At 24.2% G+C, this 16,147-nt stretch overlaps 1 protein-coding gene across 1 annotated transcript; it reads right to left on the bottom strand.

The window, feature by feature from the left end:
* Positions 1-1,556: 1,556 nt before the first annotated feature.
* Positions 1,557-15,921, bottom strand: LOC145838377 (uncharacterized). Its single transcript, XM_082945955.1, has 5 exons — positions 15,807-15,921; positions 12,955-13,064; positions 9,298-9,440; positions 7,752-7,888; positions 1,557-2,596 (listed from the first exon to the last, which is right to left on the bottom strand). The coding sequence occupies exons 2-5, from the start codon at positions 13,056-13,058 to the stop codon at positions 2,444-2,446; spliced, it is 537 nt and encodes a 178-aa protein (XP_082802081.1). The 5' UTR covers positions 13,059-13,064; positions 15,807-15,921; the 3' UTR covers positions 1,557-2,443.
* Positions 15,922-16,147: the final 226 nt, after the last annotated feature.

Raw genomic sequence — 16,147 nt, 5'->3', positions numbered from 1 at the left:
GAACATTTTTGCAAAATGTTAAATTTAAATACCTTCAACATTCGTAAAAGTTCACTCGGATAAAGTTACTTGGACAAAACAATTCTAAGAAAAACAAACTAACACTTTATGTAAGCATTTCTGGTAAAAAACTTTCAACGGTTTATAAAAATAGCTTATCTAGTACAAATTAATAGCAGTTTCCGAAGATTACATAACTGATAAAAAAACTCTTAAATATAAAAAACAAATTGAAAATAAATTAAATTTAACAAATTGAAAATAAATTAAATTTAACAAATTTAAAACTAATCATTATTTACAATTCTAAAAGAACAACTTAGATATTTTTGTTAACACAACTTACTGATATAAAAACTACTAATTTCTTTTTTTAATAAATTTCTTAATTTCTTAAACTTTTGCTATAATGTTTTAAGTTTACATCAGTTTAGCTAAATTAATAAAAACAAATACAATTTTATTTAAATAGGTTTCAAGCTATTCTTGAAAATAAAAACATAAATAAATTAAAACAATATAAATATTATAATTAGTAATATATTTATTTATGCGTTGTTGTATTTTTTAAATGTTTAAGCAAATTACATCATACCTCCAATTAGCGAGTTTTTTTTTAATTTTAATTGGTTTTTCCTTTACTAGAAAAGAATTTTGTACTAAATAATGTTAATATATCTGACTGTTTGCTTAAATTGTTTAAGTTTAAACACCTTTTTACTTAATTTGAGCTATCTCCGTTACTAAGTTTTATTTTTCACCTAATATTTACAACACTAATAAGAATAAAAAAATGTTTCATTTAAATGTTAAGATGGTTCCCATACTTTTAGAAAATTAGTCTTGTGAACTTACTCACTTAAAAAAAGTTTATTTTTTTAATGAGACTAGTGTTTAGTTAGTGTTTTTATAAAGACCAACGTTTGTTTAATTGCAAAACTGCATCCTTCGAAATAGCAATGCTTCTTACTAACAACTAAATAAATATTGTAGGTAATATATTGAATTTAAAACTGTTTATCCGTTGTAGCTCAAATATAAGTTGCGGGTTTAGAAATTCGGTTGTAACTTGTTAAGATTTTTTTTTATCATAGTAATAAATATGATGAACGACTTACGATTAAAAACAAAAAAATACCACTTTAGGTTTTGAAATGAATAACTGTTAATTAAAAATATTTGAATTTTGCAAAGTGTTTTAGAAAATTACATTTACAATTTGAGTGAAATCAAAACTTATAAATTGTTTAAAGTGGAATTTAATTTAAAGTAAAAATTTAGTTTTGATGAAAAAAGAAATATTTTTTAGTTGCAAAAATAGTTTAATTCTAATATATAGTAAAATAGAGCTTTTTTATGCTGAGTTTATTAATGTTTACAATGTACTGAAACTTTATATAGTTTAATGATCATTTTATCTAATATAGATAATATATTGAAAAGAAAAATGAAATAAACAGCTATTATTTTATAAAATATATATACAATATATATTAGAGCATATATATATATATATACAGCAATATATACTTATATATATATGTGTTAAGATTTTTTGGTAAACAGAGCATTTTATGTGGTTTTTAAAAAATAAAAAAAAGAATACTCTTTTTAAAAATATTGTAACACCAAAAAATCAAAAGCAAACCAAATAATTTCAACAACAAGAAAATTCAAAACAAGTTTTAACGACAAGTTTTAGTAGTGTTTTTTAAGTACAAAATTTATAGTATGCACTAATTAAGAGTGATATAAACTTGAAACAAGTTAAAATAAACTATAATTAGCTTTATAAAGGTTAAAAAATAATTAGTGCATAATAAATTTTGTACTTAACAAAAACAAACTTTATTACAACAACGCAGAAAAATTAGGGTAACAAACGAATAAAGTAAAACTAAAATGTATTTAAATTTTTCAAACTACTAATAAAAAAAGAACTCAACGTTAATCAAATTTGTAATTTTTTATTTACTTCTTCTATAAGTATACACTTCTTAAGGTATTGTTGCTACTTGTTTTAGCCTTAACTTCAACAGGAAGTTTTTAAAATACTTCTTTATGAAACACATCAAAAAAATTGTCTTAAAAAACATGTAAATAATATTGAGTTTTTAAGCATTCCAACTAAAAGTATAAGAAAACAAACTTTTTAGTTTCAGCAAACTTTTGATGTAGCATCAATTGTAAAAGGGTGACACTTTTCCATGGGTGAATCTAAACTTACCAATGCATAACTTTGCAACAGTCAGTGTATTTATTTTTTATTCATCAAACACCAATGGAAAAGTGTCACCCGCACGGAAGTTGTTCGCACTTGTGTTTTAATGTCACCATACATTTTCTATTTAGGTTCCAACGTGACGAGAGAATAATAAACAAAAACGACAAGAACAATAGTTACAACGCAGAACAATAGTTTCAACGCAGAGTTTCCCTCCTGCTACCCGACCATGAGTATGGCGTCCACCACGCTCCCCTTGCACCTCCTCAGCGCCCTGATCGCCTCGTTGCGGCCCACCCGCGCCTTGTCCACCACGTGGTTGATGTCCTCGCTCGACAGGTCCCCTTCCACCTCGCGCTGCTCGCCGAACGCCTGCACGTTCGATTGGAGTTGAGCGAAATTGTTTGAAATTGGTTCAAAGTTTTGAAGTTTAAATAGATGTAAAAAGATTTTTTTTAATTAAAAAAAAAAAAAAAAAAAAACTTCAAAAATTTTTTCGTTGGTCAAGCTATGCACTTGATGAAAATTTATTTTCGCAAGATGTTTAATTGAACTGTCAAACGGAATATATAATTTATCTTAAATCAAAAAAAAAAACTAAGAGGTGTTGAAGAGTGAACAAATGTAAACTAAAACTAAACAAAACATACCTTGCTTGACCGAACACATGGTTAAAATAATGAAAGTTAAAGGTTACTGCGTTTGAAAACTTAATTACTAAATATTGTGCATACAAAATACTTTATTATAATTATTAAAAATAAAGTTCTTATATTTACTTTTCTAAAAATGCTTTTTTTAAATAAAATATACAACGCATAACTTATTTGTATTAAATAGTTCTGACTGCAAACAACAGCTTTAATTGAGATTAAGCTATATTCAAACTTCATTTGTAATAATAATACTTATTTTAATTTTAAATCACATGTAATAACTATAAACAAGTAAGTACCTTGATAGTTTAGTAATAAAGTTTATAAACTTTTAGATAAAAGTAAAAACATCATTACCCAATTATAAAGGATGCTATAGCAAACAATAATTAATATAAAAAATACTGAAGTAAAAATTAAAAGATTTTTTTAACAAAAAAAAACATACAAAAGCCATATCACAAATTTCATTAGCTATTTTAAAACAACAAAAAATTGAAAAAAATGTTAGATTGCAATCATGATTAGCGCAAAAATCCACAAGCGTTCTGATAACTTCTATTACGTACCAGACCATAAAATAACCAACTCGCAACACTCTTGCACTTAAAAACCTTACAAAGTACGAAAGCATAGACAATTATTGCGGACGTGCGTAGAAAAAATTTCCACGTTCTATTTGAATGTTGAGTTAACTTAGCGCAATAACTTTCAACACTTTTCGCAACACAAACAATTGTAAGGAAAACTTTTTTGAACTTGGTGTTTACATAGGAAAAATGCAAGATAACCATTGCTTTTATCTAAGAATGACGTCGTTTGTAAGTGTATTATATTTATTAGAAACTGTATGCATTAAATAAGTTATATGTTTGTCAAAGCTTTGCAATATACAAACGAGGAAGTTTATGAGGAATTCTTCCTCTCTACAAATACACAAACTTCAATAGAAATCTAATTAAACACTATTTATTCATACGTGACTTAATAACAATGAAACTAAAGTTTTGAGTTTTGTAATACAAATACAATGACATACTACATATTGTTAATTTAAAACACAGTATTTCACAACATTTAAATTATTTTAAGATATTTAAGTGTTAAAGTATTTTATAAAAACAACTCAGGTATAATAAAACAAAATAACGTTAACTTATACTGTTAATGAGGAAATCTACCGCTATATGAAGCTTCAATGAAATTTTATTAGATACTATTTATACGTAATTTAGTAATTTTTTTATAACTAGTTTAAATTTAAATGTAATCAGATTTTAAATGCTGTAATACAACTACATTTAAAGTATTGTATTTTGTTTATTTTAAACATACTTAATTACAATATTCTAAACATTTCAAGATATACTAAGTATTAAAAGGTTTTTTTTAATGAATCAGATATAATAACTACCAAAATAAATTTTAAACAAAATAAAAGTTATTTTATATTGTTTTATTTTTCGACACAAAACTTTTTTTAAATGATACAAAAAATATTTTTGACGTATTAAAACCAACCCTTACCCTTTGGAAAACCAAAAAAAAAACTAAGTGTATTATTATTATTATTATTATTATATTTTCCTTCCTTTGATAACTTAAACCTGCTCTTAAACTTGAAAATTATATACATTAACAATTTAAAACAATCTAGTTAAACCCCAAAGAATAAAAAAATATACTTACTTTCCAAGAATCTCACTGTGACAAAATCAGAAAATAATGTAAGCTAAACACATAAAAATAAAAATAAAAGACTGAATAGGACCGATAGCTTTAAGGATGATAATTTTTTTAGATGCCAATAAAAACCCTAAAAACATGGTATACAAATAAATAAACAATTTAAACTTTACCATTAAATTATACTGGCTATTTAAAAGACTTTATCTTAATTTAGTAAATCACTTTAAGCGTCAGTAGCCATAATTTGAACGCTTATAAACTTGTTGTTTGTTGCTTATTTAGTTTTTTGTTTTTAACTAAGTTATATTTTTGTCGTAAAGGTTAAGATATGTAAAATGTATTTTATTTAAAAAGACTAAACGTACGTAAAAATAAACAAGCCCAAAATGTGTGTTATTTACCCAAAGTAATTCAAACATATATAATTTTTTTAATAGTTTTAGTAACAAACTACAGTGTATTCTTGGAAATAATATAAAACTTTACATAATATATCACCAAAAATAGACTAAAATAATTACAACATCGAATAAAAACTTGTTTAATAATTAAGTTAAGTAAAACTTAAAATCAAGAAACTATTTTTATACTACAAGTGTTATAGGTCTGATAAATTTCTAACATTTTATGTCTTTTAAATATTAGCAGGATATTTTTTTATGTACTTTAACTTTAAGGAAATGTTAAAAATTTAAAAAGTTTATTTATTTATTTATTTTAGACAAATTTATAAAAATAATATTTCTGAGAATAACGTTGGTTTGAAAATAACTATAGAAATAGTGTTAGTCAAAAAAAGAGAATGTGTTACATAAAAACCTATTTTTTGAATATCCTATAGTTTAAATTTCAATTGAATCAATATTTCGTAAAAGAAAAAATTCCATTTTAGAGGTTATTTTTAATTAAATTTTGCAAAAACTTAAACTTTTAAGCATTTAATTTCAAACCGTATAAAATAACCGAATAACTGATGTATAATAGTTAAAAGGAATGAGAAAATAGTTTTGTTGCAATAGTTTAAATAAAAAGTATGATAGTTATACCCTTTTAAGTTTCCCACTGACAAGAACTAAATACTCAAATAAATTAACTTTTACTATTTTTACATTACGGAAATTTTCTATTAAAAACAAAACCATTAGTACAAATACTATTTCACTCAAAAGAAATTTCAAAATTCTGATGTGTCTAAATAAAAAATTTAAAAATATTTTTCAGTAATTGAACAATAAACGCAAAAAATTTCCAACTTAAAAATTTGATGATTAGTCTTTATAAAAACCATAACCTTTATTGTTTTTCTTTAAAGAATATATTGTAGAACATAAAGAGTTAAATTATATCTAAGTTACAGATATACATCTGCTTTTTAAGTAAACAACTGTACTTTTTATTTACCTATAACAAACTCTTAATGTTTATGTCAATAACTTTTCAAGATACCTGAAAATAATTTTTAAATTTACAAAACTAAACTATAAGTTCTATGGTATTGAAAGTGTAAGTTGGGTGATTTTTATCAAGTTTGTAAAGGAACTGTTGTTATTAATTAATAAATATAGAAAGACATTAAGTTCGTATAGAGCTGTTAATAAGAATGATTATAATTTATTAGTTATATAATAAAATCGTAAATCTAATTTTTACGTGAAGCTTATCAAATTATTAAAAAAGTAAACTAATAAAATATTCACAATGTACATATTCTGACTAAACAAAAAACAGTTTTTATAACAATAACCATCAAGAATTTTAAGTATGTGCTGAAAGTTTTAGAGTTTAAGTTTAAAGTTTTAGTTAAAAAATCTTGTTTTTACTAGTCATAATAATTTAGTTATTAGGTAAGACTAAATTTAAGAGCTATATTAAATTTTTTTTTCCAATATCTATTGTTGGTAGACATTAACTATCTTACATAACAAAAAACTTTTAGTGTTGCAACTAAAACAGTTTTGAAATGTTAAAATTAAATATATAAAATGCTTTGAATGTTTTGAAATGTATAAAAACAATGAGTAGATGATAAAACTTTTACTTTAATAATTGATAAAACAGCTTATTTATTATAATCAAACATGTTATTCAGTCAAAACAAAACAGCTGAATGCTGTTTAAACTTATCTTTTTTGATCAAACTTAAAACTTAGAAAGTTTTGAAATGTTTTCAGTGAAACCTCTAACATAACTTTGGTCGAGTGAATTAAGAAATGAAAATATTTAAACTGCTACAACAAAAAAAATCATTATTCTTAGATATTCAACAGGAATAAAATAATTGAACTTTAAATTAAATTAAACAGCAAGAGTATTTAGTTTTATTACTAAACCAAGTGTTTTTTGAAAGCTAAAAATACTCTCTAGCCGAAATTTCAAATAAAAATTAACTAATTGTTTTTGACAGTCGAATAAATCAATGACATAGTAGTTATTAAAAAAATTAAGACTTAAAAATTTAATAAAAAATTAATGGGTCGCTACTAATTATCTACTGCTACTTATGTAGTTTAAATAATAACAAAACATTGTTTTTTTTAGTTTAATTTTCATAGCTAACTTTTCAGAAACTAACATCCAAAAATAAACTGTGTCTAGTTATTACTTTTTCAGCGTACTCAGCTTGTTTTACATAGGTATCATGATTGTTAGTTTGTTGTCCAACGCTAAACTCAGGCATCAAAACCTGAGCCACTTAAATCAAATAAACGCATCTAACATTACCATTTTTTGTTTAAATTTACTATCACAATTCTTAGGTTTGATTATTGAAAACTTTACCGTGTAAACTAAGTTTGAAAAAAATGGTATTTCAAAAGTTTCACTTGGGGTTTACTCAAACTAGTTTATTAGCTTTTAAATAATTCAGGTTTCAAAACAGTTTCAAAACAGTTTAAAATGTCTATAAAACAAAGTAAAACTATTAAAATTAATATTAGGTCAAAAAATTCCATTTATTTCATTAGTGTTACCTTCACACTAACAATTTACTCCTATTAAATCATTATACATATACTCAAGTTAAACAAACACGAATTAAAAACAAATCAAAACAAAAAACTTTCAAGTATAAGCATCAAGTCCAAAACATATATAAATCAGTTATTTTTTCTACTAAACATATGTCTAATTTGTCTACAAACCATTCACCAACTTCTTAAATTATTTTTTTTTCAAAGACCAACCATGAACTTGCTGATCTTCTTGACGAATATGTGGTGGTGGCAGTTGGATTCGGTCAATATTTTTCCCCTGCAAACAACCTTCAACCGGCACATGGGTATGCGCAGCTGCTCCGATATCTCCTGCATTATTCGCTTCCCTGTATGTATTTAACCTTTTTTTAAAAATATATTTTTCAAGTTGGAATAAACAAAATTAAATTTTAAAAGTTTTCTTCAATAAGATTTTATTAGCTTTTTAGCTCGTGTTCAAATCTAGTTCTACCTATATTAACATAAACCATCAAATTATGAATGACTACTATTAGGGAACAAATATTATTTTTAGAAAAAAAAAATGGTTGTTGGTTTTATGCTGCTATATTGCTTAAATCGTTAACTTTATCTGATAATTCATCAAAATGATGATTAAGAAATCACTTATTTTATATGTGTTATACAATGACAATATATTTATCTAAATTCAGAATTTTTGATATCGTTATCAAAAAGTATACGTACAAAAAAAAACAAGCAAATAAAATCTTTGATGTTTTTTTGAAATAATTGTTTTTAAATATATTTTTATCATGAATCACAATTATTGTTTGTTAATTAGACTCTTTTTCTGAGTAATCAGATTATTTGAAAATTTAATCAAAGTTATTTGTTAAAAAAAAATAAAATAACGTAGATTTAGGTTTTTTTGTTGTTTGAAACTAAATACAGTTTTTTTTTCTACATACAACTATAATAAAATTTGAAACATTCGTAGGAATATTTAGAAAAAATTACTAAACAGTTTGAAAGAAATAGCTGTCAACTTTTCGGCATTCAGAAATAAAAGCCGACAATTGCTACACTAACCGGATTATTGGTAGCTAATCAATTAATAGATAGAACAGACCGGCCTTAAACTACTGTCGAATAAGATGTAAAGAAGTGAAACAAAACCACTTTCTTCTATTGTATTTTAAAGTTATAAAAATACAACTTAAGTTTAGCAACAGCTAGAAGAGACAGAAGAAACTAACAAAAGTCTCTCGATTGTTGGAAAAGGCCACAATAAAAATTTAAAATAAATAAGCTAACTGTAAAAGGCGCAACATAAAAGGGGTAAAAAGATTGTTTCGACAAAAACATGTTTTCTTCTTCATTTATGAGCCAATCTTCTTAAAGTTTTTACAGTTAGTCCACTACTAGTTTTAAAAATTGTATTCACTTGTTAGAAACTTTGTAATTATCGGAAAAGAAGCTAAAATATTGAAAACCAAAAATTATTTATCTACAACTTTAACTGGTATTTTTTTTAACATGTAATATCATTCCTTGGAGTTCGATGGTTGTAACTTAAAAAACAAAAAGTTATTGATAAATTTATTGAACATTATAGTTCCAATAAAAATGACCATGACAAAATTATGGTCTAAACTTTAATATCAAAATTTTTTTCAAAAAATCAAAACATCTCAAAAGCTAGTTGTAGTTTTTATACGCTATAAAACCACATTCATAATTCACACTTTCATACAAAATCCAACACTTATGTTTCAAACTTGAAAACAACAACCTGACAACTGCTCACACAGCAGCACGGTGAGCGACTCCTTGTTGTGCAGAACTTTTATCCGCTTGGGGGACTGCAGGTAGTCCTCGCACAGAAAGCACTTGGCCCTGTGCGTCTTCCAATCCAACACTTGGCACTCTCTAGAGCTGTTAACACGTTTGTAATAAAATTTACATGGAATACAAGGCAGAGGTTTATGTTGGGAAAACTGTACTTTCAAGTAAAAACGACTTGAGTTATACAAAAAAAATATTTTAAGCTATTTTTTTAAGCTAACAATTTTGAAGCAAAAATGTTTTGAAAATACACAATCTAGAAATGGTTGATATGACTGAGATTATTACATTTTTAATTGAAAAATGAACAACTTACGCATGTTGGAATTTTCAATAATAAATAGTTATATGGATTGAATAATAATAAGTTAAAATTAAAATTTGTACTATAAATCTATTTATGCTGTAACAAAAGTATAAAAAAAAGCTTTGAGAAAATTCTTAAGTAAAAAATAAATACCTGACACCATTAAATTTATAAAATAGTAATTAAAAATCAAAACATGGTGATTAATGAGCATCGGTTGGAATAATACTTTAATGACATCACAAAGGCATCAGGAAAAAACAATGATTTTTTCTCAAGTAATTCCAAAGGTTAATTATATTTTTTCATAACTAGTGACTCACACGCTTTCTGCTTATGTGAATTTATTTTTTAAACAATTTACTTAAACTACTTGAGAAATACAAAAAAACAAGTCTTATTTATAACAATAATTAAGCAAAAATACTGAAACAAAAATTAACAATCTTTTAACATAAACTTGTAATGTTTTTATATTCAAAATTTAGAATAGTTTTTCTTCAATCTATTAATTAAACATATTTAAACATTTTGAAAATACTACTATTGATTTTAAAGCTATCATAAAACCTAAGTGTTTTGAACTTTAAGAACTTTTTTTAATTAAAGTTATTTCCTAAAAAAATGTTAATTAAAAAAATGTTTTTATTTTAGCGCAGTAGTTTGTATACAACTACTAATGATATTTCAAATATGTTATAAAAGTCGTACTGTTAAAAAAACTAGTTATTAGAGTATTAAGGAATATAAATTATTTTCAAACAAATAAAATCAAGAGTAACTAGTATAAATTAATAAATATTAAAAAGAGAAAAGTAAACCTTAAGAGGAAAAGAACAGTTAAAACATAGCTAGAAATACAAGTTTTTTCAAAATAAAACGCTTAAAAATCTCTTATAAACATAAATGAATAATTTATATACACGTAAGGGATTGTAATTTTTACAAGTTATTACAAAACTAGTAGAAATTTTCTTTGCATTTACATATGAACAAGTGCAAAGTAGTTAATAAAATTACTAATATAGAACTTTTAAACTATTAATGTGAATAAAGTATTTAACCTTCTACTACATACTATAAACGTAAAATTTACTACTAAAACATTTATCATAAGCTATTGGTTTCAATGAATTAAAAAAATAAAACAGTTGTTATAACTTTTTTTAATGCGTTTCAAATATCAGTACAAAAAAAATTGCACAAGTATTTCCATTGGTTAAGTGTTAGTAGCTTTAAAAACTTTAAAACTCGCTCGCATACACCAAAGACCAAACAAAAATGTATTTAAATAGCAAGACATATATAAATTGTCAAAAACAAAAAAGTTAACTTAGACAAGAAAGCAAAAATTCAAAGAGCTTTCGACTGGAGAAAATCAATACTGTTAAGTAATAAATAGAATTTTACACCAAAACAAGCTGGAAAGTTTTATGGTGATGCGAAAGAATTGAAACAAATCAATGAATACTATCTGTGATCAATAAAGTAGTAGCAAAATTACGCAGTAAGGTGCACATTGTGTTAACTTCAATAACAAAAAGCTCCTATTGTTCGAAAAATATAAGTAGTTTCATTAAATGATGATGCATTCACTATATCAGATCAATGTATACTAAAAGGTATTTCGGTTGTTATAAAAAACCTATCAGTCTAGATGATTTACTTTGTATTTCAAAAAATCTAGAAATGTAAAACCTTAAACTAGTTTGTAAGCAACAAATATTCAATTCCATGTATTTTATTCGGGAATGTGTCAAAATTGAACGAAGACAAAATTGCACCAGGGGACTAAATTGCACGAGTGACAATTTTGCACAAGTATCAGTTTTGCACGGAAGGTCATTTTTGCACAATAAAAAAAAATAGTTAAAAAAAAAAAAGATATCGATCGATCGAGGTTAAGGGGTAACACTGACAGTAAAATAAAAAAACAAATAATATCTAATAGAAAAAAACTATTAAAAAAAAATAAATTACCGACCAAGGGTAAGGGATAGAGGTAACAGTAATAGTGAAAATAAAAAAATAAATAATTGTCACTCGTGCAAAAATGACCCTTCGTGCAAAAGTGTCTCTGTGCAAATTGTCTGCTTGTGCAAAAAGTCCCCTCATGCAAAAGTGTCTTTGTACAAAAGTGACCCTTTGTGCAAAAATGTCTTTGTGCAATTTTATTCGCTTGTGCAAATTTGACTTTTACCCATTTTATTTATGTGCTTGTGCAGTGTGTAAACTATACTGTAACTTTTCTCTCCTTATTTTATTTTTTGCTGTTTATGTTTTATGTATATACCCTCGCAATTGACAATATACAAATAATTAAAAGTTTTATTTGCAGGTTTAACAAAAAGCATATCTTTATTTGCAGGTACAATAATCACCACTGCTATTATTTAAGGATAGAAAACATTCTTAGTAAGTTATAGCCTGATAAAAATTATGCAAAAAAAGTTTAATGGCTGTTTTTTGTTTAGTTTAGTGTTTAATTAGATAAACTATAAAAGTTTCTTGTAAACATTTACCCTTTACTACAAATAATTATTAATCAACAAAATATTTAAAACAATAGTATACATAGAATCTATAATACATGTTTTAAATAAATTTTAAAATAAAAAAAGACTTTGATGTTAAAATTTGAAATTACAATGAAACAAACAAAGCAATATTAGTCAAACTTGTTAATGGAATCAAACACTTCAAAGTGATTTGTAAGTTAAAAAAAAAGGTTATCAATCAAGTTTTACAGTATGTACAATTGTGCCAGTAAACAGCTACTACAAATAAAGTACATATATAAAGTATAACAAAGTATACATACTTCATAATGTATTATATAAACCAATTTTCTAAATGTTTTTAACAACATAAAATGAGTAAAAAAAGTTGATATGACATATGTTCTTTATTTATGTACACTTGAAAAAAAAACTTTAATTTTTTTTATTTGGTCATGAAAACTCTACATGCCATAGAAAACTTAAATTAATATAACACTCTTTATTCACTAATGCTATGATAGTTAATTTTAATTAGTATTATTAACCTTGTACTTCGGAATTTTTAATAAAAACACTATATAACAAGTTTACATGTGCAGTGAATATACTACGTTTTGTTGAGTCAAGTTAAAATGTAAACTTAAAAAAAACTTTATTAATCAATGGAACTTGGGTTGATTTTTTATTTTTGTTCAACAAAAACTTTACAAAATTACTCTACTAAGTTGATAGTTTATAGTAAGCGTATTACTAGTATGAAAAGATCTATTGTTTTCTAATTAATTAAAAAACGCACCAAAACCATCTGTTTTTGCATCTAGTACACCTTTTCATAGATTTTTGTTGAGCGTTGCAAACAACACATGAGTACTTTTTCGTCGTTATATAGACAGGACCCATCACAATCTGTTGAAAAGTATAAGTGGCTTAAAACTGTTTCACTACAGTTGTTATAATATCAAAATATCAAATATTAAGGGCATAGGGGGGTCCACCTTGATTTTCACAAGCTGATCTTATTTTATAAAGTTTTATCTGAGCTATCAGAAATTTTTAAGCGCTTTTAAAAATTTAAAGTAATTTTTGAGATATAAGCGATTAAATTTGGTGACCTCAATAGATTCTTAGTGGAAGACGCAAACCAAAAATGCAAAAAAGACTACTTCACTAAAAATCTATCTTCTCCTTCATTTGTTAACCAATCTTCTTCAAATTTTCGCAAAAAGTCAATTATTAAACTTAAAAAAGATTAAATGCAGGATTTTTTTTTTTCAAAAATGAAATTTTTATCAAAAAATAAAAACTATTTTTTAATCTAAAATATTTATTTTTTAACATTTTTGAAATTGCAACATTCAAAGTCTTTTAAACTGTAAAATGAACAATTTCTAAAAGTTAGAGGTCTCTAGCTCAAATTCAAAAAATTAAGAAGAAAAGAGACTTTTAGTGTTTTTTTAAATTTCTGACAAATATGATCCCAAAAATTAGCGGTCCATACGTTTGTATTGGAAACTTTTTACAAATGTAACAACATCTTAAGAGTTAATTATTCTCTTTTAATTATATGAAAACTGGCTGGTAGTTTGTACTTAAAGCCTTCATATAAAAGGCAATATTATTTTTAATATATAAATATGTTGGAATACTTTAATTTTTTACTAAAGTGACAAAAGTAGTAGTTAATAGATATTGAAGTGTTGTAGTACACACTAAAAAAAATAAGGTGATAATAACATTTTATTAGAAAACACTTTAAATTCCTATGGTCTAAAATATGTTTCAATGTCACCTTTTCATTATAAAGGAATTTTTTTGGTGCAAAAAGCATTTTTACATTTAAAAAACAAAACTCTTTTGTCTGAACTAACTAAAATTATTGAATGTTCAATCTTATGTTAAAATACTAAACAAAAAACTTTAATAATGTTAATAAAAACCACCATGAATTTATGTAGTAAGTATTTATGGTTTTATAGGAAGTACTGAAATAACTTATAAACTTTACTTATTAATAAAATTTGTTATTAGACATTATAATTTTTATTTACAAACAATTAATATGACTTATATAAAATGCCATAAGAAAACTTAAATTAGTTTAACAATCTGAAAAGTTATTAATATAAATTTTTATGTTTTATTTATGAACTTATGATATATTTTAAGCAGAAGAACTTTTTCAACTTTAAATAAATTTAGTTGTTTTTAAATAAAATAACTACAAAAAGTAGCACTACATAATTACAATTGTAATTTCCTCAAACTTATTGTTAGTTAGTAGTTCAAATTGTGTAGCTTCTTTAATTCCAGGTGTGCACAATTTTTAAGTTAGCAGGCCAGATTTACCAAAAATTGTTTTTTAAGGCCAGACTATTTAAACAGTAGCCGAAGCAGACAACAATTTTTTTTTCTAAAAAAAAAATCAGAACTTTGTAAAAAGGCAATTAAATAAACAACTAATAAGAACTACTTTGTACTAATAAAAACAAAATAAGAGTACACTACAAAACATTTTAAACAAAAAGCTTCAAATAATTTCAACTCCCAAGATGTTTTTAAGCTAAAAAGTACCTTGCAGGATATAATTCTATATAGACAGACCAAGTCTGTAAAATACCAACTTTATATTATTTTGAAAATAAATCATGAAACTTTTTGTCTACACTACTTTTAATTGTTATTATTCAAGTAGCTAAAATGCAAAGTTTGTTTAACTAACTTATAGCTCAACTTACTTTAAATGTCAACATTAGTCAAATTGAAGTATGTAAAAAATGTTTTTAATGTTAATGTCATAAGTATACACTAAAAACACATATCTAAGTATTCTGTACAGTACTGAATATCCTTATAAACTAAAAAAAACTATTTTTAACTATTTACATTACTAAATATAAAACTAATATAAAATTTCCACCACTCAATATATAAAGTATTGTTTTAAGTTATTGTGAAAATAAATCTCCTGAGAAAAAAGTATTGACAAGTTATTAAATTACATATCTTAAAATTTAAAAGTACAAATAACATAAAAGCTTATGTAATTTAAATTTGACTAGCTAAGAAAACACCTAGTACACAGTTTATGTTGTTAGTTCAAACATAGGTATGTGAAGTTATATTTAGTTTGCAAATATACTTTTGTTTTTTAAAGGTTATTAAATTTAAAAAATAATAATGACTTATGTGGAAAGTTTATTGTAGATCTAAATACATATTTTTATATAAACTAAAATGTTACAATAAATTGTTTTTTAAAACATGTATTAAAACCTTAGTTTTTAACATATTTAAATAAACTTTTTTTAAATAACAACAACTTGTTTTTTAATGTTAGAGGGCATTAAAAGTATAATGTAAAAATTACACTATAACTTACCATTTAAATTAATCAGAAATTTTAGCAAATATAAGTTATAATATCTTTATTATAAATTTGAAATGCTTTTATTCTACTATTGTATTTAGTTTTTTTTGTCATTTTCATTTATGAATCATATTTCAAAGCAAATTTTTTTATACAAATATATTTAATGAAATTACACTGGTTTTGAATTTTTTCTTAAATAACTTTAGCATGCTTGTAGAAAAAAGAAACACAATGTTTTCATTTATACATTGTAAAATATTTAAAACAATGTAACTTACAGTAGAAAAGTTTTAGTTCTCCCTGATCACAATTCCAAACAAAATTATTTTCTGGAGGCAACTGTCGAGCCATCACCTTCCATTTTATAAAAAAAAATAAAATTAAAGAGCTGATGAAGCAAATATATTCGTGTAAAGATTCAAATTTTATAAAACAAAAAGTTATAACTAAAAAAATCATTTAATGAAATGATTTATGAGATAAGAAACATAAGTTACAAGAAAATTCAAATAATCTGACTTTTAAAGGAAAGATTTCAAACATGATAAATTTAATCTATTGGTATGAAAACAAAAAAAAAGTCATCTAGTTTTTAACATGAATAGATTTGTTAAGATAG

The sequence above is a fragment of the Thalia democratica genome, chromosome 6 (genome assembly GCF_965202585.1).
Source record: "Thalia democratica chromosome 6, ktThaDemo2.hap1.1, whole genome shotgun sequence".
In the NCBI taxonomy this organism is placed as follows: Eukaryota; Metazoa; Chordata; class Thaliacea; order Salpida; family Salpidae; genus Thalia; species Thalia democratica.
This window is presented reverse-complemented; position numbering and strand designations above follow the sequence as displayed.

Bases quoted from the DNA above. Each gene is read 5' to 3' on its own strand.
- LOC145838377 (XM_082945955.1), bottom strand. From the start codon at position 13,058: ATGGGTCCTGTCTATATAACGACGAAAAAGTACTCATGTGTTGTTTGC. The intron at 9,441-12,954 runs GTGCGTTTTTTA...ACGTGTTAACAG, and splicing joins TGCAAAAACAGATGGTTTTG to CTCTAGAGAGTGCCAAGTGT. The intron at 7,889-9,297 runs GTTGTTGTTTTC...AAATACATACAG, and splicing joins GCTGTGTGAGCAGTTGTCAG to GGAAGCGAATAATGCAGGAG.